At 45.2% G+C, this 24,005-nt stretch overlaps 3 protein-coding genes and 1 long non-coding RNA gene across 11 annotated transcripts in view; 2 read left to right on the top strand and 2 right to left on the bottom strand.

The window, feature by feature from the left end:
• The window catches only part of CYP7B1 (cytochrome P450 family 7 subfamily B member 1), a 125,126-nt gene extending 110,815 nt beyond the window's left edge, over positions 1–14,311 (top strand). For both annotated transcript variants that reach the window (XM_077186020.1, XM_054643958.2), the window contains exons 5-6: positions 5,863–6,041; positions 10,034–14,311. In XM_077186020.1, coding sequence (XP_077042135.1) covers positions 5,863–6,041; positions 10,034–10,330 — 476 coding nt within the window. In that variant the 3' untranslated portion in view covers positions 10,331–14,311. The remainder of the gene's footprint in view (positions 1–5,862; positions 6,042–10,033) is intronic.
• On the bottom strand, positions 247–18,079 carry LOC143695221 (uncharacterized). Of its 6 annotated transcripts, XR_013184293.1 has the most exons (3): positions 17,935–18,079; positions 7,186–17,553; positions 247–6,221 (listed from the first exon to the last, which is right to left on the bottom strand). It is a non-coding gene; the product is annotated as an uncharacterized LOC143695221 (long non-coding RNA). The 6 variants fall into 6 exon arrangements; XR_013184287.1 differs by having other exon boundaries at positions 247–17,553; XR_013184291.1 differs by having other exon boundaries at positions 247–7,234.
• Positions 16,183–19,512, top strand: LOC143695220 (uncharacterized). 2 transcript variants are annotated; one of them, XM_077186041.1, is made up of 2 exons: positions 16,183–16,527; positions 18,437–18,624. In XM_077186041.1, exons 1-2 carry the CDS (start codon positions 16,257–16,259, stop codon positions 18,622–18,624), a joined length of 459 nt encoding a protein of 152 aa, XP_077042156.1. In that variant the 5' UTR covers positions 16,183–16,256. The 2 variants fall into 2 exon arrangements, 1 of the variants encoding a protein (XP_077042156.1); XR_013184285.1 differs by lacking the exon at positions 16,183–16,527 and adding an exon at positions 18,086–18,213 and having other exon boundaries at positions 18,437–19,512.
• Positions 19,513–21,720: 2,208 nt separating this feature from the next.
• Positions 21,721–22,896, bottom strand: BHLHE22 (basic helix-loop-helix family member e22). The gene has a single exon (XM_054648342.2). The coding sequence runs from the start codon at positions 22,756–22,758 to the stop codon at positions 21,859–21,861; it is 900 nt and encodes a 299-aa protein (XP_054504317.1). The 5' UTR covers positions 22,759–22,896; the 3' UTR covers positions 21,721–21,858.
• Positions 22,897–24,005: the final 1,109 nt, after the last annotated feature.

Genomic DNA, 24,005 nt, shown 5'->3' with positions numbered 1-24,005 from the left:
ATGTAAACATTAAAGCCTAGGTAATTAACTATGCAAGGTATGCAAAAGGCTAAATCGAAGCTTTGCAATTATTTGAAAAAAAGTTGATGCCTATTAAGTTGTTTGATTCTGAGCATCTGCCGAAGTGTTAATGCATTTCAAATACTTCTGTATGGTACTGCCAAGAAAGACCCTTTTCTGAAATTAAAGTGGGATTGTATATTTAAACTGCAAATGTATTTTATCCGCAAGCAATTTCTTTCTTTCTCTATCTCTCTCTAACAAAACAAAAAAGGCTTCTAAAGCAGGCTTCTGTTGGGCAATGCCTCCAAATAAAATACAAGAAGATAAAAATTTGCAGAGGAGAAATGGTGTTTTTAGTACTTCATTCAAAAGAGGGAGCTTTAAGGGAGCTACACATCTTCCAGTTCTGGATCCAGGGTTCAGAGGGAGACCCTTTCCAGTGGTCATTGGAAGTTGTTTGAATCAGGAGCTGTATAGGCCTTCAGAGCACCAGCTCTTGGTTTCTCTTCATTTGGTAGTGCATAGACACTGGCAAGAGAAATGGTGAAAATAGCCCAAGGGATGAAAGGTGGTAGCAGGTAGGTACCAACTTCTAATCATCTGTGAATCTCCACAAGTAATGTACAAGGGCAGACAACAGCTGAACAAAAGATTAAAGGTTCAATAATCCCCTGTTTTTAAATATCAAAACCAATCCCGTATTCAAAACAAGCTCGTGTCCATAGGTCTTGGTAGCTCATGACCTGAACTGATGCTCTACTCTTAAACAAAGCTGTGTCAAGGGGTGATGGTGGAGCAGTGCATTCTGTGCCTGGTTTGGATCCTTGTAATAGCTGCCATTCTCCAAGATCATCCAGTGTGGCTCATTTCAAGAATCTGTGTGCAAACTTGATTTGATTAGTACAAATATAAAATTGAGTCCGATCCATTTCCTTTGTGTTAGAGCATTAATATTAATCTTACATATCATGAGTCTACAAAGTTGGTTACATCCAGAGTCATGGCTGTTTTGATGCAGATGTATCTCTAACCAATGGAGAATGTTTTTGAAGTAGTGGAGGTATTGCATGACAATTCTGGTGAGTAACATGACTTTCTAAGCATTTAATGGACTTCTAAGGAGCACAAGTAAAACTACTTCACATCGGAGCTAGCATACACCAATAAATTAATTACCAAGCATCAAGAAGATCAAAAGAGAACTTAGTTTATATTTATAGACTGAGATGGGAATGGCCAGTGAAAAAACAAAAGGGGAAAAATAAGGCTCCCCAAAAGTGTAGGAATAGGAAAATAAAACCATGTAGTTCACTAAAACCATCTGGTGCAAAACAGTATGAACAGTTTAAAAACATTAACTGTGTCATTCCTCTGCTTCTTGAAATCTTGAAGTACCTTGGTAGCATTTGATTTATGTGTTGAGAGGGAAGTGCCACATCCTACTTTGTAGTATTCTTGTAACACTTTTGTTAAATTTCATAATCATGTTAAACATAATGTGATATGAACAGAAGCTAGATTTCAATTCTTCTGGCACTTAAGTCATCAAGGGCTGGATACTGTCCCATAAAATAATAATATAGAAAAAAATCTGTACCATAAGAGAATTGGAGTCATGCTTCAGTGGAAAGGGAAAGGGATGTGTTGTTCATAAATGTGTAGGAGGGACAAGGGTCCCAAATTGCTCTGCTTGAACGCCAAGACCTCCCCTCTTGCAGGAAGGCCACTGACCCCAAACCTCCAAGACTGAGCTTTTCCTCTTTCCGTTCCCTCTGTGCCAACCCGGAGCGTAGGAAACTGGGATTGTGTCCCTGCTCTCAAATGAGGCAGACCAGGTGGGATGCTTGCATGTTCATCACCTTGTCATCTCATTCGCCTGTTTTAAGTGCTCTGATTCTCCATCCTCTTTTGGGTCTACTATAACAAGAGTCTTTTTGAATCCTCATGCTATGGAGAAGAAGCACAAATTGCTAAAAGTCTTTCTCTGGAAGAGCATTGTTATTTTGGTCAGATTGTTGGGTCTAGGGAACAAAATGGTCTGATTTGTTCCTAAATTCTAAGCTCAGGTACATGATTATTTTATTTAAAAAAAACAACCAAACAAAGGAAACCAAAATGCAGAACACACTCAACCCAAAAGCAAACTAGCAAATTTTGGCCCTGATAGGGTCATCTTCTTCTGATGGCATTTCTGGAGCAGCACCCTTTGTATTGTCTGCATAACACAATACAGTCCCAAAATCCAAACCTATTTGTGTGCACAGAGTAACATACATTATTAGACATTATGGCTCACAACAGAGCTCTAATATGGTAAAGGACACATGAAAATGGTCTGTCAGTTAAACTGGTTATAATGGAAATGCCAAGGGTAAAGCAGAGATGTACTTAGTGCATGCTTAATGCTAGGCATGTTTAGTCAGTTCGTTTATTTAATATTAGTCCATTCATTTATATGGTGAAGTATTCTTGCCCCAGGTCATTGCTGAATCCCAGATATTCCTGCAAAAAGAGCACAGCTTGAAAAATTGTTTTGTACACAAGAAAGGGTTGGGACCCAAAAGGAGCTAATACAGAGTGTGTAGTCGTAACACAAACACTAAGCATTAAAATCAGTGGTTGAATTGAAAAGAATAAATATATTTTTCTGGAATGGGCTGGGCAGTACATTTAGTTCTGAGTAAGATGCAAATGTACTTGTTTCAGATTATCGTTTGTGTTGGCACACCGTGATGCCCATGGGTAAATGACCCCCCCAAATATTTGCATACTCAATAGCTATTTTCTACAATACACTCTAATAATTATTGCACCCTATTACCTGCTCTGTGTTAGTGTAAAATTAACAATCCATTACTGCACAATAAGTTTTATAAAACATTTACAGATAGAGATCATGTTTAATTAAAATTAACTTGCCTACGAAAGCCAAATGCACTTATGATTCGCAATGACCTTTTATTACCTGCAGTCCCTTGTTTTGGCTGGATGATTGACAGCTTGCTGTTTGGCTACCATGTTGTATTTCAGCTGACAAGACTTTTCATTTTAACTCAATTTGCCTGCCTATCACAAGCTGGTGGCAGGCCAGGCTCAAGTCACCCAGCTTTGCCTCAGCAGCTTGCTCTATTTCTCATTAGTACGCATTTATTCAGTGGAAATTGGAAGACAAATGCTTGAAGGCATGTGAACTAAGTATAGCAAATTAGGGTTTAAAGACTGAATATTTATAAGTATATTGAAACAGTTTTTAAAAAAAAAAGTCTAGAATGAATTGGAAGCTGAGTGCTAGCTTTAGTATAAGAGAAATGAAGAGAGAAGTGGGAGGATTCTAAGAATAACAATACTATGAGATATATCTCTGTCTTCCCCCTCCTTCTCTCTCTAGAAAAGATGTAAAATCTCTCTGACAACACCTTATCAAACAACAGCCTGGCTTCTTTATGTAGCGCTTGCACAGTGAAGTTTAGCATCTCATGTGTGTAAGAAGGGGGGAAAAAAATGAGGGTCATGTTCATTTGCTGCTTGGTTATCCCTTGGTATGCTTTAAATTGCCTTGTTTGTTCGGCACAAGCACAGAAACAGATGTTGCTCTACCGTGCTGGATAATTTACTGTACCTCACGGTGCAGAATGGAAGGCCTCCCAAGCTACCCAGCTGGTCTGTCAGCGGCGATGGCTGGTGTCTGCTGAACTATGACAACTGCAAGTAAAGGCTGCAGTTTTATTGTGCAGTTGTCATTCCTCTCAATGTATAGCTCTGGCATTTGTAGAAAGCTGACTGTCTATTTTTTTAATGTGAGCCTGCAAAGCCATATAAGCTCCATTCTCCTTTGTTGATCATAATGTGACTCATTACTTTTGTCATCTAATGATTATCGGCATGATCGCTCAGAGCGAGAGCCAAGCTCGCCTTCCACACATAACTGGTACTGGAAGGTAAAACAGATTTGTCATTTACGATCTGACCGCTAAGCCACACTTTGTGCTCCATTATTGTGATTAACTTCTGCATAAGATATGCTGCCCAATTGTCATTTGAGATCCGGCAGCGGGCAGGGACTGCCGCGCTTTCTGGGAGGATGTCCGCCGATAGGATGTGACCGCATTGCTTGGGCGGTTAAACGTGCTGCTATTTTGCCGCGACACTTTATAATTATTTCTCTTTTGGTTTTTTCCCTTCTTCCCTCTTCCTCATTTGATTTCTGCTGTCTCCACATCCATTTCCAAATGGTGGACTGGTACAAAGCTACCAGCTTCATTTTCTGCAGGTTGAAGGCAGTCTGGAGCCGAGGCTGGACCCTTCCTTTGTACCGCGTAAAGTTTTGTTGCCAGAGCGCTGCCAGTTGAAATCTATCGTGTCAGGTGCCTTGTGGCTATCCGCAGTAGAGGCCATCTTCTGGAACCAGGGTTCTTTTCTGGCTTCGTCACCAACAAGCCGATTTGACTCTGCCTGATTATAGTAACGAAGGCAGTCCAAAAGAATATGCACAGACTCACTGTACGTCACATTGAATCACGGCACTGGCCACACAAAGCTGACCGCAGCCTCATTTCTTTAGACAAATGCATGCTTAAGGAAAAACCTCCTGCAAGAAAGCATCCAGGGCCACTTTATTTGCTATGCATGCTGCACCAGATTTAATTTTTAGTGAAAGAACGTTTGTTATTATTTTTTTCAGAGGCATCTACACTGGGTAGCTACTGTCTCTAATAAACTAACCTTTTGGGTGCAGCAATTGCAGTGCCTTGGTGAACACTTAGAGAAGGCTTATTTGATATCACAAAACATAAAGGCAGACACAAATGGATTATTACATGCAAATGAAACCCTATTTTAGGCTATTTTTCACACTAATGATTAGAAGGAATCAAGTCACATATAACAGTGCCCATACACACTGGTGGAAAAATAGTCAGTTTTGATTACAAAGTGAGAGATGCAGCCCTAGACAGGAGCTACATGCTGATATACATGCTATCAGAATGATTTATGCAAATTATGCATATTATTCCCAAAGGAATTCCTCCTCAAACTGCCAGGATAAATTGCCGGAAATTAGCCATAAAATCTGTCGTGCTAGGAGCAAAAGGTGAAGGCCACTGGGAAAGCAAGGACATTCAGCTTCTGGAGCCTTCCAGGATGTGATGGTGGAGACAGAGATCTTGCTTTCCCCAAACCTGAAAGGACTATGTTTTGTTTCCTCTAGGCCAATTAGAAGTGTCTTTCTCTCTTAAAATTACTAGGCAAATAATGAATTGCTTTCATTCACTCTGACCACAACAGACACTATAATTTGGCAGCATAGTGCATTGAAAAGAAAATGCATTTAAAAATTCTCCGAATGACTACAGAATTAACAAGCAGAATGATTTCTAATGTATAGTCCTACCATTAAATCCAACAACTTTCAAAAGGCAAGCTAAACAGCTCCATGGATGCTTTCACTGGTACTTGTTTGCAACTACCAAAATATATGTAAATGCATAAAGCGTTCATTTGTTTTGATTGCGTTGTTTTAAACACGATGCCTGAATAATGACTTTCCACCCAAAACCTGGTGCTGCTGTCAACAGACAGGATTTCTCATCGCCATCATCTCATCAGGGAGAGTCACTTCGGGAGGCTCAGCATCCCTGACTGCCCCACCCACACGCTGTGGGCTTGTGTATTGCCTCCTCCTGGTCTCTGCTTTCTTTATGTTTGGTTTTGCTTGTGTGGTTTTTTCCCTTTTTTTTTTTCCCCCTTTAGCCTGCCCTACTAAACTCCTGGAGAATCAGCAGCCGTAGTCATGTATAACTTCCAATCATCTCCCATATTTCTGATGCTTCCCCCCTCCCCCCTTTTGTTTAATTGCAGAGAGTGCCTTAAACGAGAGTTTAAGAATGTGCTCGTCCTCTATGAACATCCGCATCAGCCAAGAGGATTTTGTTCTCAAGCTTGAAGGGAATCAAGAAGTCGTTTTGAGGAAAGGAGACTGGATAGCCCTTTACCCGCAGATTTTGCACATGGACCCTGAGGTCTATGAAGATCCTAAGGTAAACATTCAGCTGGTGCCACTCTTCCTACTCCAGGCACATCGAAGCAGCCAAGCCTTTTGTGATCTGTGGTTGTGGTTTTTTTGTGGTTTTTTTTTTACTGCTGTTCCTTCTTGTGGAACAAATCTTGCTAGTTTCAGATGTATTTTCTAGGGCCCTGCAGGTCAAAGGATTCATGGCCTGAAGAGAGAAATATGGTGATGAGACTGACTGGACTGCTTTCAAAGGAATTGACAATTGCACATTGACTACCATAAACTTTAGGCTAAATGTGGGCTTTGTTTGGCAGTGGATCATTTGATACCCAAGGAGGGCTGAATAATAGAAGGTGGTTTAAATAGCAAATAATGTGGGCCATTTAGCTAAGTGCCCGCAAAGCATCATTGACTCTCTGAAGCCCTATAATAGCAGTGTCTTACTTGAGCCTTATGCTTTTTCACCTCCCTTCGTAGGGATTCACCCCTTCTTGATCAATTAGAGTGTTGTGAACTTGAGACTGTAAAGCTGTTGCTCTGCAGCGAAGCTCGGAGGGTAATTGTGTCATCTCCTTGTATTTTTCTCTGACGCTCAAGTTAATGAATATCAAAGACTCAAAATTAATCCACCCTGCCTCAGCTGTAATACAGCTTCAGAAGTTCACCACCTGCATGCAAATTGAATAGTTCTCCTCTCGGCTAGGTTGCTCCCCAGATTGCTGTCCCCAGCCCAGGGTGCCACAGAGGAAGAGCAAGAAAGAGCAAGGGTGCACGCTGAGGCTTTTAAATGGCTCATCTGCCTGAGAGGCAAGAGCTTGTACCTCATCCATTCCTCACCCCTATTTTCCTAAGCAAATGGCTGTCTCCCAGCCATGCTGATTTCCATCCTTGGCATTTGAGCCAAAGAAGAAAGGAACTGGATCTTTTTACGTGGTTATAGAAAGCCCGTGTTAGAGACGTTGCTCTGTGAAGCTCTCCCTTTCAGGAATTTAAAGATGAGAGCTTGCAAAGAAAAGATGAGATTCAAGTGCCTCGTTGGTGCAGGACAGCATTTCGTTGTGGAGGAGCTCTGCCAGCCTCAGTGAGAGGAGGTGTGGAGCATGTTGGAGTCAGCAGGAGTAAGGTATAGTCACTGGGATGAACACTGCAGCCACGAGAATGAAAATTACATTCAGGGGTGCTCTGCTGGCTGTCCCCACCCAAAAATGAAGATAAAGCCTGCAGAGAAAAATCAGGGTTTTAAAAATAATTCATCTATTGGCAAATAGTTGATTAATATTTTTATCCTTAAAAAGGATAGATAACAGCTAACAAATAAGCTTCTTTTTTTTTTATTTTATCCTTAACACTTTATTTTGGAGAACGTTATTGATTTGTCAAAAGTCCATCTGTTTGTTTAGGTCCTAGACCAAAAGCATCAGTGTGGAAACTGATCTCCTCCCTTATCCAATAATTGCCAGAATATATTACCATATTTCCATTGCTTGAATATATCTGCTTAGTATCAGCTCTGCTCAGCTTTCACAGTACAGCTTTAGTTCATATATTTTATCTTTTTGATAGTGAATGAGCAATCCACACATTGCAGTACATTGATTTCAGCACATGGGTCCCTCTCGAAAAGTGGGGAAATCACTGTTCTGTTTGGTTCTTAAAATATGCAGTGTGCTTTCAACAATAACTACTGAGGATCAGATAGAGATGGAGAATGAATTTTTTGAAAGGTGCAGTCTTGAGCTTGTCATGTATTTAGGGAAAACTTTTCCTGGGAAAACAGGCAGCTTGATGAGATAATTTTGTAGCAATGCTTTTTCTCCTGGATACATAAATTTAAGTTCAAGCTATCTTGTGCTTTGGCACCATATTGTGTAAGTATGTAAGCATATATTTCTGACCCCTTTCTCCACCCATTAAGACCTAAATAAATTAGTCAGTTTTCTATAAAGTGTATAAGTGAAACCCTAAATTCTAACTCAGCTAGTTATAGAGCTCAGTAAATGAACTCTGCAAAACCCATAGAGTAAGTATCAGGAAACCCTGCAGGAAACCCTCTATGGTGACTTCCCAAACAAAGCTAAATACAGTATGTGACAGAAGGAGACTTTGATCAATCACAGGAGATTGCTCAGTTTTCATAATATTTGTAGCAGCTCATCCACACAGAACTTCATTGGCTGCTTTTGCTCAGTGTCCTGACCTTTTCCTTGCTGTCAGCCACCATGTCTCTTTCAGGAGACCTTGTGCATGGCTGAAAATTCTTTCATTTTTAAAACTGGTCTTTATTAGTCAGTGAACTAGCTTTAAGGAAACACTACTCAACCCAAGGGACTTCAGCAGCCCTGAGTTTGATGTCACTGTCATTGGCTGCATTCCTGTCTCACACTTGTTTTCTGTTTCCCCTGTTCCTTAGACAGCAATTTATTTTTTGTCAAAAGCAATTGCAAGTCTCAGAAAGCTCTGAATATGACAAAGAAAGCATAAGGTTTGACCCAGTGTGTCTGTGTGTTCAATAACACAGTGCTTAATTCCTCCAGACACCAGAAGTGCACCTTGTAAAAACATTTGAGAAGAGCTCTGGGTTGGGTTTTTAAGCTATTGCAGTTCATATTTAGCAGTGCTTTTTTAGACCAGTGGGATTTAGAATTCAGGAAGTAAATCTTATGATATGCTGGGCTTTCATTTTTGTTACTGTGCTGCTCCAAATGAAGCAATAGAAAAAAAATAAAGGCATGCTTCCTTTTGGCTGGGGTGTTCAAAGAGACTGAAAAGAATTACCTGTCAGTGGAAGCAGACATAGAATCACCTTTATATTTGTAGAAAATCCAGGCCTCTGTCATTTAGTGAAATAGGCTCTTGCTCTTCAGCACCCAAAGTTACATCCCCTCCAGTGCATCTAGTATTTGTTCCCTTTCTCACTCACCACCTCCCCTGACATTTGTTTCTCAACAGCAAGACCTGGAGTGCATGATTTTCAGAGCCTTTAATCTAATGGGTAGATCAGTATCAGTGTATTTTTAATGGTGGTGTGGGGTTTTTTAATCAGTTGAGGTCGGTTTCTGTCTGACTGACTTGTTCCCAGCCAGCTCCAAATGGCTGCTGCTATAGCAGATGTATGCAAAGCAGGACAAATGCTAATGAGTGACCATAAGCAAGAAGTGCCTGTCATTTTTATTCAAAGCATGCAGGAGGGTTTTGTAAGTGGTTAATTTGCCATTGACTGAGTGAGGATGCCAGATCTCCTTCATTCAAAAACACAAATTATCTCTAAACAGGGATCCTGCTACTCAAAAATAGTCAGAAATATTTTCAATTTATGGAATGTAGGTTACAAGTGTGACCTCAAGCCTTACTTGAAAACACCCTCTTTGTAATCGTCAGTCACTGGCATTGTCCTGCCTTGCTCACAGCTTCTGCAGCAAAATATTTGAAGGTAAGATGTGGCAAATTAAGCAGCAACCATCTCCAACTGAAAGGAAAACTGACTGCAAAGCGCTGGAGTTTTTGAATAATCTGCACCATTCGGTGCAAAAGAAAGATGGATTTTGCTCTGGCTTGCAAGAGCAAAATTGGTGCAATGCATTAATTTATTCATAGGCATTTGCAGAATTTTGCAGATTATCCTTATTTATGATGTATGTACCACGCTGAGTGTGTATGATGCTTTACAAGAAAATTGTCCTTCCACTAAGGTTCATTGTCCCTGCTACAAAGCGGTCAAAATCTAATTACAATCAATATAGGCCAGACATTCAGTGGATGAGATGAGGAAGTTGAAGGAGCTTGATGTAAAAGGACTAAGCTAAATAAGTGGATTTAAAGAGTGTTCTTTGCAGGGAAGATAATGTGAGTTAATGAAACTTGAGGGAACCAGCTAAAAAGAAGAAGCTGTCAGCTCCTTGTCTTCCTCTTTATCTTATTTTCTGGGTTTCAGACGCGTTACCATTGTGCAAAGAAAGCAGCTCATGTAACTGCCTTGTTAGATATCACGCTGTCTCTCTCTTTCTCTTTCATTTTCAGGAGTATAAGTTCGATCGATACATAGAGAATGGCAAGAAGAAAACCACATTCTACAAGGCAGGAAGAAAACTGAAGTATTTCCTAATGCCCTTTGGCTCTGGGATCAGCATGTGTCCAGGGAGGTTCCTCGCAATGAATGAGATGAAGATGTTTCTTTTCATACTATTGTCTCATTTTGATGTAGAACTAGCAGAAAACAAAGCTGTCAGACTTGATAACAGTCGCATGGGCCTTGGTATCCTCCTGCCAGACGTTGATATTGCCTTTCGTTACAAGCTAAGGTCCTTAAGAAATTGAGCAGCTGCCTATATGCCTTCCACTAATCTCCATGTTTGCTCTGTTTCATCACTCAGCTTTATATTTTTGGAAACATTTGCTTTTCCCTCTCTGCTTTTACCTCCTTCCTCTTTGTTTCTAAGGAGAAAAGCTGTTGGGCTGGAGGTAAAGACCAGATGCAGGGACGTGCAGCCTCAATTTGTCCTGCTTGAGTGGTGAAGTGAGGTGATGTGACCAGAGTCTGGCCAAGTAAATAGCCCAGCATCTCTACAAGGTGCATCCCCCTACTCTTGGTTGTGAGATGGGCAGGACTTACAGGGAGCATGAATCCAGGCCATTTACATGAATATCAGCATCTGCTCATAGAAGCATAATAACAAGAAAGGGGGAACTTCTTGTGATTATTATCCTAACTTTATATTTACTTTATTTCTTTCATGGTCTTGAGAATCTTAGCCCTTTATTTGGGAGATGTGATGGAAGTTGTGTGGGGCGGTGGAGGATGATTTGCAAGAATGTCTTACTGACAACACAATTCTAACTTCAGGTTTATGTACTGACAATGAATGCTTTGCTCTCTTGCTCCTTTTCCTTTTCTTTTTTTTTTTTTTTTTTTGGTGCAGTGCAAGAGTTTAAAATGTGTGATTTCTTTCCTACAATCATTTAAAGTCAGAAGAGAAGTTCTGTTGATTTTAATAGGCTCTCGATCAAGCCTAAATTATCTATTTTGGCTCTTGAGCCCCCTCCAAAAAAGCATGTTCTTCAGGGAGAAAATATAGAAGCCCATTTGGAATTATTCTATCACCTCGAAAATTAGCTTCTCTTTCTCTCACTGTTTCTTAGTAACATGTTCGTGCATTTGTTTTGACCGTTTCTTATGTTTGTTCATTTCTCCAAAAAGGCAAAAGAGGAAGAGGGTTTCAAGGGCAAGTGTGGTATCTAAAAATGCTTTTTAGCATTGTTTTACCTTGCCTAAGTTGTGCATAGGCAGAGTAGTGTGACCTGTGTTTGGAAACAGACTTGTCCATCTGCAAATTGGAAAACAGGCTCTTCCCTGGAGCCAAAATTTGAGCAAGTGAAAACCCTGGGCAGCCACAGAAGTTTATACTGGCTGTCCAACCTGCTTCACTGGGTGCCCAGCTCTTGTTTGGAAAATTAATTTCCTAGTGCACAAAATCTGAGAGTTTAGACCCTGTCTCTCTTTCCAGCCATCACTTCAGAGATTGATGAGGATTCCCGTGGCTGTCCAGTCTCAATTTGCCAAGATGATAATTGTAATGGCAGAATAGCCACATCTGTGGGCCTTGCCTTGACTTCCTAAAAAAACATCTCACTTTGGGATGTGCCAGAATAAGTCTTTCAAAATCAGAAATTCTACTAATCTATATGGCACTTGATGGCCTATGGATGAAAACTACTACCTACATACTAAAAATTACTTATTGTTATTTTTGTAGAAGCCTGTTCAGTTATTTGTGTAAAGCACATACCCTAAATAAGTGTCAGCATCAGTAGAAAAACTTTCAGAGATTGGTACAGCCACATTCCAAATCCTCCAAGAATGAAATTGTGGTTTTTTGAGATATATCATATAAACATTTTCTCTTCATATATAGTATCAATAATGTCTACAAATTTGGAGTACACTTTCGTTAAATGAGCTTTGCAGTTGATTAAATGCTTTAACTTTACTTCAACATTTAATCAACAGCAAAAGCTGATTATTGTTTTTTGCCACAGAGTAAAATTGGTTTTTATGGAGACATTCTTGTACTCAGGTTACTTACTCCTGTGGTTACTCTGTAGCTGTGACTTACTCCTATGGCTATTCTGTACTCAGCTGTAGCTCATAATCCAGTTTGGACATTAGAGTCTGGTTTATTGAGGGAGGGAATATTGATATCATTACACTGTTGATTGTATTCCATTATTGCTTATATGTAAGCTGTAAAATGTCTCATGCTACAATTATGATGAATCCTTCTTTGGCATCCAACTTTAAAACAAACCTGAAGCAACTGCGAAAAAAACCAGTGGGTATTTGTTTTAAACAGAAGCCTCTTTTTTATAATTGTATTCTATTTTTAGGCTTTTGAATTAGAGTATCACTGGCTGTTGCATAATTTGATAGGGCATAATAGGACTGTGCCAAAAGTACATGCAAATCATTAGTAGTTTCAGATTAATTGCTGATCAATTTGTATAGTCTCTATTCTGTAAAGAATAAAAAGAACAACTAGATTTGCTCTCCAAAGTAGCAAATTAAATCTGTATGGTATGCTCCATTAAAAAAAAAAAGAGAGAAAAGGGTCAGAATCTTTCCCAGGAGTTGGATGAGACCTCTATGAAGCTGCTTGGGGACCTTGCATCAGAGTTAGAGAGCACCACCCAAGAGGCCAGCATTCTGTTGGGATAAAAAATGCTTGCTCTTTTTGCTCAAAAACCAAAATAGTCAAATGCAAGGCAGGGTCTGCCCAGCCTGGCCTGGAATTGTGTCCCTGGTAACCCAGGCTCCTAGTAGATTGGTTTGTCTGGTAAGCCATGCATCACTACCTTGGCACACCTCAGCTGCTGTGGAAGAAAGCCTCACCCCATGTAAAGCCATGAGAGCTGGAGCTGGACAGGGAGGTTAAGCCCTTCTGGTCCATGTATTCAGCCACTGAGGAGGGGTCATACTGAGAGTCAGCAGCTGGTCTGACCAGGAGTGACTCAGTCTCCATGGAGCAGGACTGAAAGGCTCATGGTGTTGGTATTCCTGGTCAATAAGCTGAGACAGCACAACAGGGTGTAGCATCCCCTTAAGTCCCAGCTGGAGCCAAGCTAGCTGCAGGGTGCTGTGCCAAGAAGAGCATGTTTCATTGCATAGGGCACAACACCCTTTTTGATGACCTCCTTGGCTGCAGGAGCCAGGATTGTGCAGCTCCGGGTGTGTGTCACTGGAGCACAAAGAGGCAAAGTCATCTAGGCAGAAAGAGCAGCGCTCCTTGCCAGCCTTCAGGTGCCGGTGGGGCTGCAGGGCAGGGTGGGAGGAGGCAGACCTGGGCTTCCCTCTCCCACCTCTCCACTTCAGCAGGGGATTCTGCCCTGCCAGCCCAGCAGTACCTTCTGGGGGCATCCACAGACCTGGCAGTGCAGCATCAAGCAGGAGGAGCACGTGGGCACCCCCTGAATTCCTCTGCTGTTCCTTGATGAATTGGTGCACTCACCCATCAGTCTGAGATGTGACTTGGCTGGTCACTACCAGCTTCTGACTGTGAGTTGTTGGTGTCTATGGCTGTATCAATACTATCTCCTGCTATTAAAAAAAATATATATTTAAGCACCTTTTTTCTCATTAAAAAAAAATAGGTTTATTAAGTCAGTCTGGCCCTTTATAGCACCCAAGAAGAAAGTTAATTTATCACGAACTAATGTGAATGCTAAAACATAGTTTTTTAATTATTCTTCTTATTTTAATTTACAGATTGAATGTTCTTCATTTTCATGCTGGCACTTAGTACTGCTAGATGCTATTGTAAACTTTTTTAAATGTTCCATTATTTAGGAAACCATGTAGTATATGTGTACCTGTTTGCAAATTAGATTTTCATATCTCTGTCAGTATGTCCTAATGGAATAATATAAAACCATGTAAGAGTTGTTCTTTATACTTTTAAAGCCAGCTGCATGTCACTATTTTTGGCATTGCTATTTTTATGAATAATTACTGGTCTGTGAATTTTTCTTGTAGAATTTTACATGATCTTTTATTTTGTCATTATTGAATGATCATTCAAGAGATTGTGAAGTGCTCTTAATTTTGCAAACTCACAATTTGTATATAGATGAACAATGGCTAGGTTCTACTTTAACAGTTAATATCCATTGTTCAAGCTCCTAGATCAACTAAGGTACTTCTGAGCAAGAAAATAGAAAATTCATTATTTTAGTAATCTAACATCTTAAAGGAATTTTGTATTTCAAGGGCACAATAAAAAGGAATATATCTATTTTAATATTGAATGATTGTCTGTGGTATTTTTTCCAGCTTATGCTTATACTTTTCTCACAGATTCACAACTATTGCTTTAATTTTTTAATTATTATTTCAACATACTGCATTTTTCTGTTACTTGATCTTGACAGGTATTTCTGTAATTAAAAAAAAGCCTTTAATTCAGCAGTGAAATACAGAAACTCCTCTGAATATTGGAAAGTATCGTGTCTTTTTTATCACCCCCCCCCTCACCAGGAAACATAAGCCAATTCCCATCCCAGGTGAGATAAAAAAAGTGGTACTTCTGACATTCTTAGGACATTATTCAAAATTAAAATAAAGATCTGCAGTCCACTAGTGATTCCTAAGTACAACTCCTAGGCTTTTACTTTTGCAAACCTCCGTGTAGTACAAGATGTACTACCTAAAGTAAAATATTCTGTCTTCACAGATCATTCATTTTAAAAGGGGATATGAATGAAATTGTTATGATGCACAGCACTGCACCAGCAAAGCACAACTTGGCTTTTCTAGGTATCACTGTAGCTGCTGAGTTCTCCAGGTATTTAATAGGAAGGTTGTACCCTAAAGACATCGGTGTTTCTCCATTCCTTCATGCAGAAATGCTTGTCAGATACGTCTGCAAGGGTTACTGAAGATGCTTCCTAGAGAAGACAGACCTGCAGCATTTTCTGGGTTTGGTAAATATGTGTGTAGCTGTGCAATTGTTCTAACTCCAGGCTACATTAGAAGTTACTGAAATTTATACATTAAAAAGTGGCATTGTTTGAGATTTCTTGAAGGGCACATTTCTAAGTGAGCTTTCCATAATGGTCTGAAGGATAGCTCGAAAGGAAGGAGTTAGTGAGACCCCCTAACACTGTATTTTATCTAGTATTTGATTTGATACTAGGTACTATCTTGATGTTACTTGAATAGCACTGCATTTTAAAACTGTTCAAGGTATCAAATTATGCATATGCTTAACTCATATGAATAGAGCTATTCTAACTGCCAGACCATAGAAAGTGAAGTATTTTCCTGTCTATTACCTAAACCAGCCTATGTACCCTGGCTAGTCATGTCTCCATACCTACTACATAACAGAAAAATTATCTCATTACAAACAGACCCCTCAAAGGTATGTTTATGAAAGTATCATGATCCTTAAGTCATTGTCTTATGTTTATAATTAGTAATAAATATGAAGAAATATATAAAAGCATATCAAAAAAAAAGTAGACAATGTTTCATTTTAAAGTGAAAGCAGGAAAGCTGTGGTGGGGTGTTGATCCTCATAGAAACCAGTTCTGTGTTTATTCTATGCATCAGGCTTTCCTGGGATCTCATGTGAGAGGTTGTATGAGTACATCATTCAGAATAGTAGAAATATGCTCGTCTTCAAAACTATTCACACCAAAATAAATAATAAATCAAAAGTAGCCTAAGCTTCAGTTGTTTTTGCTAGAACCCTTGCAGGATTCTTTCTATCTTCAAAGATTTGTTAAACCCATTTTGACACTAATGTGTCGGTTTATTTTTCTTTTCCCCAAAACCAGCAGCTATGAGTACAGAAAAGTTGAATAAAAGTCTAAGTTATGGCTACAGGGAGAGTAAAAGTCAGTAGGCAAACACCCTGTGATGACTTTTGACAGTGACTTCTTCCCCATCAGCTCATCTTTCCAACTACCTCTTTCTTCCAAACAGTTTAGTCGCTCGCTAATCTCCTACAGGCAGCAAGTCTTTCCCTGTCTAATTTCCATCTTGCGAGCCAGTGAATCGCCTCTCTTCACAACGTATCTTTCAGTTGCCTTTTAAAAATGAATTCTTTACAGCAGCCTCTTGCAAAACCGGCTTCGCAGGTGGCTGCAGCTGGGAGAAGTGCCGCCTCGCTAAAGCTTTGAACCTGAAAAGCGGACGGGCATTAGTTGAGCTGCTGGTGGCAGCACGGGGGGATGCTGCCGCTCCGGGATGCCCCCGGCCCGCGGCGGCGGCGGGGACCCGCACCCTCGCCCGCCCGCATCCCCGCCCGCTGCCCGCTGCCCGCCGGGCTCCCGCCGCCGGCTTGTGCTCCCTGCGCTCCCAGCTCCCCCGGCCCGCGACAAAAACCAGGGGAGAGGGAGGTGCGGAAAGACTCCTGCATGCCCTTTCCTAAAAGCATCACGAGCTTCCCGGGATGCTGCAGTGGGACAAGGGGACGGGACCCCCGAGGAGGTTCCTAGGGAAGCGGTCTGGGTGTTCGGTGAGTTTGGATGGCTTCGGCTGGTGGAGAGGAGGTTTACTCTGGGAAGGCGATTGTTTTTCCCTAATCCTCAATTATGAAGATTTAAAAATAGTATTAAAGGGGCAATCTGTTCTGCAACTTCTCGGAAGAAATAATTGTTGATTTAGATAAGCACTGATCCCTTCAGTGTTTGATGAAGACGTTAATTTATGGCTGTCTAGCAGTTTATGGCTGTCATTAGATTTTCAGCTTTGTCTCTCTTCGAAATGTATCTTTATTTTTTTATTTTAATCCGAGACAATTACGTAAGAAAACGGTTATGTTTGATCTAAAATACATCATTTTCCTATAGCATTTCAAATTATTCACAGATCATAGTTCTTATATGTGCATATATGAATTTAAAAATACAGCAGTAAAGTGCTTGAAACAGACCATAAATTTGCTTCCTATTTTATTACACGTCTCTGAATCAGGTTGAGAGGACAAGGGCAACTAGGGGCTTGGGGAAGGATTTAACCCTTCCCGAGGCTGGAGAACGAGCCGAACCAGACCAAATTCCCCTCCGGAGCGCTTCGGGGGCGGGTGTGGGCGGGCTGGGTGACACCGAGCTGATGAGTGACCGGGGGTAAATGGGGCTGGCTGCAGCTCTGTGCTCATTTAGCAGATGTCCTCTCTGCGGCGTGGAGGGCTGCTAGGAGCCCCCGCGTGGGGCTGGGGGCCGGGGCAGCCGTGCCAGCTCCGGCTCCCGCCTCTGCCCCTGCTCCGGCGGGATGGCAGCGCAGGAACGGGCGCAATCGGCTTAACCCCTGCGGCGCCTGCCTAAGCCATGCACAACGCTTCAGGGAGAGCCTGCCCTGCGCCCTCCGTGGGCTCCGCTGGTGCCGGAGCTCTCCCAGGCGGGGCCGGGCCCCGACGGGCAGCAGCGACCCCGTGGAGCGGGCGGGCGGAGGGGCCGGGGCCCAGAGCGACTTCCCCAAACTTTTGTCCCGCTGCGACAAGGAGCTCTTCGCCCATTGCTTAGAGCCTCAGGATCAGCCTGGCCTGTGGGCAGGGACGGTGCGATCACAGTTACAAATGATCCTGGAGAGAGTCGGGAGTCCCGGCTCGTTTGTTTTACCCCCCAACAGCCTCCCTCCGCCACCAGCACCGCCAAAAAAAAAAAAAAAAAAAAAAAAGTGTTAATTGCTGCAAAGAAGTTTCCGAGCACGTGGATAATTTACTTTGACTGCTGAGTTTTAATTAAAAGCAAACTTATTTATGTTTCTGATGTTTATATTACTCGATTTAATTACGTTTAGAGGCAGCGTCTCACTTTTTTCCCCCTTCCACCCTAAATCACATTTTCATTAAAGGTTTTAATAAGAAAACTCACTTGACCACTATTCATTATCTAGTCCCCTCCATGCACACAAGTTCACTTACCCATTCATTTATTCACTTACTCATTCCAGCAGATCCGCTGCAACTGCTGCTAGCAGGGATGTGAACACTCATAATTATTTGTCAAAGTCTGGAAAGTGTATTATCCCTTCTTCTAGTGGTAATTAGTTACCATAGCATCTAATACGTAAATGTGCCCAGAGCACACCATTAACAGTTAAGCGGAGGATTCAATTTAACACATGATTATATCTTTCATAAGTCATTACATTAGGAAAGCCAATGTCACTCATGCTGGGACAATCTAGGCTCCGAGCCGGGGTAAGGGGCCGGGGAAGGGAGCCAGGCTGGGCGGCGGGGGCAGAGGGAGCTCCGGATGAGGCTGAGGGAGATCCCGGTTCGGTGGGGCGATTGGGAACGGGGAGGAAGCTCTTTTGAAAGGGTACATGTTCATTTCTGGCTAAGTGATCTGTCAAGCTTTAAGGCGGGCGGGGGAGCCTCTCTCCTCCCCCCAGCCCGGCACACATTACGCTTGCATTGGCAGGACCCGCTCAGGGACTGGCCCAGTGGCTTCGCGCCGCTTCCCAGGGAGGATGCCCGGCGCAGCGCGACTGGAGAGTGGGGCCAGGAGTGGCAGCATCTCTACCTGGCACGGACCCCTCGCCCCCTCCGAAACAATCGAAGAGGAAGCAAGACAGCCCAAAGTCGGGCGGCAGCGGTAGCCAGGAATGACGAAGATTTTCATTCCGCTGTCCCGTCGCTCCGAGGCAGAGGCAGGCGGGGAGCGGACAGCCCGCTCCATGTGCCACAGACATCGCTCCCCAGAGCCCCGGGGAGCACTCCAGGCCCGGCCCGCACACCTCGAACCCTGCCCCCGGCCACGGGAGCCGGGAGGCAGGGCGTGGGCCTCCCCCAGCCCCTCGCCTTCTCCCCACATTAGTTCCCGGCCGTTCCAGGAGTTTGCTGGGACCTGGCTTATTTTCCCCCACCCCACGGCCGGGCAAAGCCGAGCAGCGCCCGCACCTTCCCAGGGAACCTCTCCGGGAAGGAAGCCCGCTCGGTAGCCAGAGACATTAAGCGGTAAATATTGCAGCAAATGTGTCCTGCGATGTTATATGCACGAACACACACTCACACAGACACACACACACAGGCACGCACCACGCCAAGCTGGTGGCGGTGGTTAATTCCTAATCAGAATGATGGACAGCAGAGACAGAACAATACAAACTAATGGCTGTGTTGCTGATCACTTTACCCCTTGATTAAAGACACCCAATTATGGCGCAGAACAGTGTCGTAATTATGTTCCTTAATCACATCCAGGAGGTTTAATTGCCTTAACGATGTGTTTCATTAAATGAATTTAGGTATTATAGTCGACAGTTTTCATACACAGTTGTTTTCAAATTAACATAATATTAGACATCGTCATGGAAATTGTTTTAATAATCATAATTAGACGCACCCAGCCTTTGTCTAGTAAATGCTGAGAGACGCTTCTCCTTGCGCCTGGGGGCTGATCTGCCCACCCTCTCTGGGCTGCCTTCCCACAGCTCCGTGGCACTTTACAGTTATGTTTCCTGAAAAGTTACAGGTTCTGATTAATCTTTTTTGATGGGAAGTGGAGCAGAAAATATTTATACCCTTCCCCCGCCCGTGGTGCTGCCGCTGGGAGAGGCGGCTCCGCGGACACCCGGCGCCGGCCCGAGGGGAGGGGGGAGCCGCAGGACCGGGACCCCGGCCCGGGCTTAGCGCCGAGCAGACAGCCTGGGGGGCTGCCTGCTCCCCCTGCCCTCGGCGCTGGGGCAGGGCGGAGGGTCTGCGAGGGGAGGGGCGGCTCCAAAACCCCGCGGGTCGGGAGGAGGCGGGGGGGGCGGTCCTGCAGCGTCCCGCGGCGCATCCACCCCACGGCTCGGGCGGGCGTGGGGCCGCGGGACGGGCAGGGCAGGGCAGGACCGGGCAGGGTTGGGCCGGGCCGGGCAGAGCAGGACAGGGCCCGGCGCTGCCCCACGGATGCCGCCCAGCACCGGGGGCCGCCTGCCAGGGGAGCGGGAGGAACGCAGCCAGGGAGGAAAAACTTCTTGCTTCCCTGCCTGGGACACTCGGAGCCGGGAGCGGGGTGACGGGCAGGGTACTGGGGCGCGCTCAGAGCAAGGCAAAGGAAAGAAAACGACCCACCCCCACCATCCACCTCCTTTAATCTGGATGGATATGCTTAACAAAGCACAACGTAATACAAGCGTTTGTTCAAAATATTTTAATAAAGATTCTTTCCGACATAGATACACATACAAACGATCGTACATTGCTGTCATAATCTGATTGACCTATTTAATATATATCACTCTTTACACATCCGTGACCTGCCAACAGATCCATCATGGCTCCTATTTTGCCATCCAACCTGACAGTCCGAATTTGTATTATCTGCAAGTAGTGGAAAAAAGCAGGACTCGTTTTTGAAAAGAAAAAAAAAAAAAAGAAAATGAAAAAAAAAATCTTGATTTACAAATGGCAGAGAGACAGCCACCCAGCCATGCAAACTCAAACTGAAGGCTCACTTTGGGTAAATAGCTACTTCTTGCTTTTCATCTCTCATTTTTCTTAAAAAAAAAAAAAAAATTTAAAAAAATCAAAACCCGCCCCCCACATCCCGTGAAAAAGGAAGAGAAGAATTCCACGCGTTCTGTAAATTAGCCTAAAGTATTTAAAGTATTTCAACTTAAATAATTATCCACAGTCAGAATAATTTACATACACATTAAAAGCGGTTTAAATTATACCTTCGAAAACACAGCGCCTGGGAAAACATTGGCTTGGCAAGTATTCTTGTAGCAGCTATTGCTCTGATGCCTTGTAAAAGTAAATAGTTATTACCTGTTATAATGCAAAGAATACCCTTTCAAAAATCAGTTGGTTGAGCAATTAAGAATACACTTTTCCTGTAATTTTTGGACTGAAGCAATTTATTAAAGCTCAATTTAAATACAGGGATGATGCAACTTAAAATCCAGATGACCTTTCATAAACCTAAGCAGCTCGGATACATCAACATTTCTGGTTATATGTTGTTGGCAAATAAATGTTTTAAACACTTGGCACACAGTTTAAGTTAATCCATAAACAGAATTTTAGAAGCATTTAAAGTAACTGCACATAAGACCCATGACCTTAACACATGATAAATATTGTTGGCGTGGAAGGGTCATTTTAAAGAATAACAAATAAATAGCATGTCTTGTTTATACATCATTGCAAAGTGGAAAGAAACAAGGTGCACATAAATATTTCTTTTAAAAATGCGATACTTTCAGCGACACGGAGTAGGGGTTTTGACCGGTTATTTTTTGTCTTTTTTTTTTTAACTCTCTCGATTTTTTAAATCACTCTCACCAAACTTTGCGCATTTTCACAGGATCAAAGTTTAGAGACGATAAAAAATACAAAGTCTTCCTTAGCAATGGTCCAGTCTCTTTGTTTCTGCGAGTCACTTAAATAATAAGTTTACATTTCAAGTTTGTTTGTTTCCTGGCTCAGAATAATAATAATAATAATAATAATACTGCTAATAATTAATTAAAAAAAAATCTATGTTCAAGTGCCCTCTCTGATTTGTCCCCGGCGACAGCCCCGGCTCCCAGCCCGGCCTGCTATTTCCCGGCCTCTCCTTTGTCCGGACGCGCAGCGAGCCCCCCCGGCGCCCCCGGGCCGGGCCTTCCTCCCTGCCCGCGGCGCCCCCGGCCCGCGCCCCCTCCCCGCCGCACGCTGCTCCCGTCGCGGTCCCGGCTCGGCGGCACCCGAGGAGAAGAGCGAGGCGAGGCGCGTCCGGGCAGAGGGCGGCGGGGGCCGGGCAGCGGTCAGTCCCTCCGCCGCCTCCGCGCCCCCCGGCCCGGGACCGCACCGCCGGCTGTCGCCGCTCCCCGGGGCCGCGGCGGCGGCGGGGGGCGGCCACGGCGGCGGCGCTTAAGGCTTCTCCGTGCACTGTTTGCAGAGGCTGGAGGAGACGCTGTTGAAGATGGCACATTTCTCCGGGCAGGAGGTGGCGGGGGGCAGCCCGGCGCTGAAGGGGTAGCCGGCCGCCTGCTCGTAGGCGCCGAGGGCGGGGTGCAGCGCCGCCGCCGCCGCCGCCGCCGCCGCGGCGGAGCTGGGCAGGGAGGCGGCCGAGATGGCCTGGCCCTGGTTGAGATAAGCCACCAAGCGCCGCATCTCCTCCAGGGCCTGCGCCTGCATCAGGATGTAGTTCTTGGCCAGGAGGAGCGTGGCGATCTTGGAGAGCTTCCGCACCGAGGGACTGTGCGCGTAGGGGATGACCGCCCGCAGCTCGTCCAGCGCGTCGTTCAGGTCGTGCATCCGCCGCCGCTCCCGCGCGTTGATGTTGAGCCGCAGCGCTTTCTGCTCCTTGGACTTCTTGCTGCCGCCGTGCCCGTGGCTGTTGGAGCAGCTGCCCTCGGCCGCCTTCAGCCCCCCGCCCCCCCCTCCGCCGCCGCCCGCCGCCGGCGAGGCGACGCGCGGGTCCCCCCCGGCGCCGCGCAGCACCAGCTCGCAGCGGCCGTCGCTGTCGTCGTCGGGGCTCTGCTCGCCGCCGCTGCTCTCGGCCACCGAGCTGCGGCTGGCGCTCTCGCCGTACTTGACGCAGACGGAGCCCGGCGGCAGCGCCAGCGGGTCGCCGCCGACTCCGGGCTGCAGCAGCGCCTCGGGCTCCGACGCCTCGTAGCAGGCGAGCGGCGAGGGCTGGCGGTCGCGGGGGTGGGAAAGGTCGAGCCCCGGGGGCGAGCGGAAGGCGGACTCCATGCGCTTGGCCGAGGCGGCGAGGCTCTTGTGGAAGAGGTCCTCTTCTGCGGGCAGCCCCAGCGCCCGCTCCATCGGCGCCCCGCTCGCCTCCGCCTCCTCCGCCCCCCTCAGCTCCCGGCCCGCTCCTCCAAGGCTCCGCGCCGCGGCGGGCGGCTCCCCGGCGTCCCGCTGGCAGAAATCGTTTCCCGGCTCCCGCCGGAGCTGCGCCGTGCCCGGCGCCGCGGCTGCCCCTTCTCTGGCTCCGGCGGCGGCTCGGACTGCGGCTCCGGCTGCGGCTCCGGCTCCGGCTCGGGCGGCGGCTCCGGCTCCGGCTGCGGCTCCGGCAGCGGCTGTGGCTCGGGCTGTGGCTGTGGCTCCGGCTGTGGCTCCGGCTGTGGCTCCGGCTGCGGCTCCGGCTCGCCCTCAGCAGGCGCCGCGCTGGGGCATTGTGCGCTGCCAGTGGAGCCGCTTCCACCGTTTATCTTGCTTGGATTCACCTTCAAGAGATTTCCGGACCCATCAACCAGCAGCCGCCGCAGACGGGGGAGTCTTTTACATCATTATCTCTGAGAGTAGGTTATTATGAAGAAGACTCGCCTGTTGGGACAGAGCTTTCTACCCAATCAGGTTAACGTTTTAATTAATAGGATTAAAACGGTAACAAACAATCCCAGGCGCTATCTGGCCCTGAGTCTGAATAGTTTCTTTTCCCAGGTCTGAAGACAGGCAGCAGCTAGAGCTTTATAAGAGGCGCCTGCTCCATTATTCTCCCTGCCATCTGTATACACAGCTTAACGCATATGTTTGCAAGACGTTGTGTCCTGTTAGTAACCCAACAACTGCCTTTAGCTTGACATGTGTGGCGACTTTCACTCATCAATGAGCACACTAAAAGCCCTACTTAGATCGAAGGATGTTCTTTGCCTCCTTCAGCAAATTACAGCCCTGCACTGCAGAAAAGCCCACTTCAACACTTCTCCTTCCGAGTGCTGCCAGCAGACTTCTGCTAACTTAGCCGTGGAGTCGGGAGTGACACCCTCTCCCCCCAGCCCACCCACCCCCTGCATTTACATTAACTTATAGCTCCCTCCCACCCCCACCCGTCTTCCCGAAAAGCATCGCCTAGGAAAGAAAAACATAAAATTAAAAACCCCCGGAGCAGCCCCAGCCGTCGTGCCCACTCCTGCCCACCGCCAAAGTCCACCTTGTTTCCTTGGGAGGCGGGTGGTCCCCAGTCCTCCCTCTCCCCACCCCCCCTCCAACAAACGGAGACCAAACTACGGGGAGGTTCCCCTCCTCCTTCCCTTATCCCTTTTCAAGTAGCAGATTGCTGCTTGCGA

Source organism: Agelaius phoeniceus, chromosome 1 (genome assembly GCF_051311805.1).
Source record: "Agelaius phoeniceus isolate bAgePho1 chromosome 1, bAgePho1.hap1, whole genome shotgun sequence".
Lineage (NCBI taxonomy): Eukaryota > Metazoa > Chordata > Aves > Passeriformes > Icteridae > Agelaius > Agelaius phoeniceus.
This window is presented reverse-complemented; position numbering and strand designations above follow the sequence as displayed.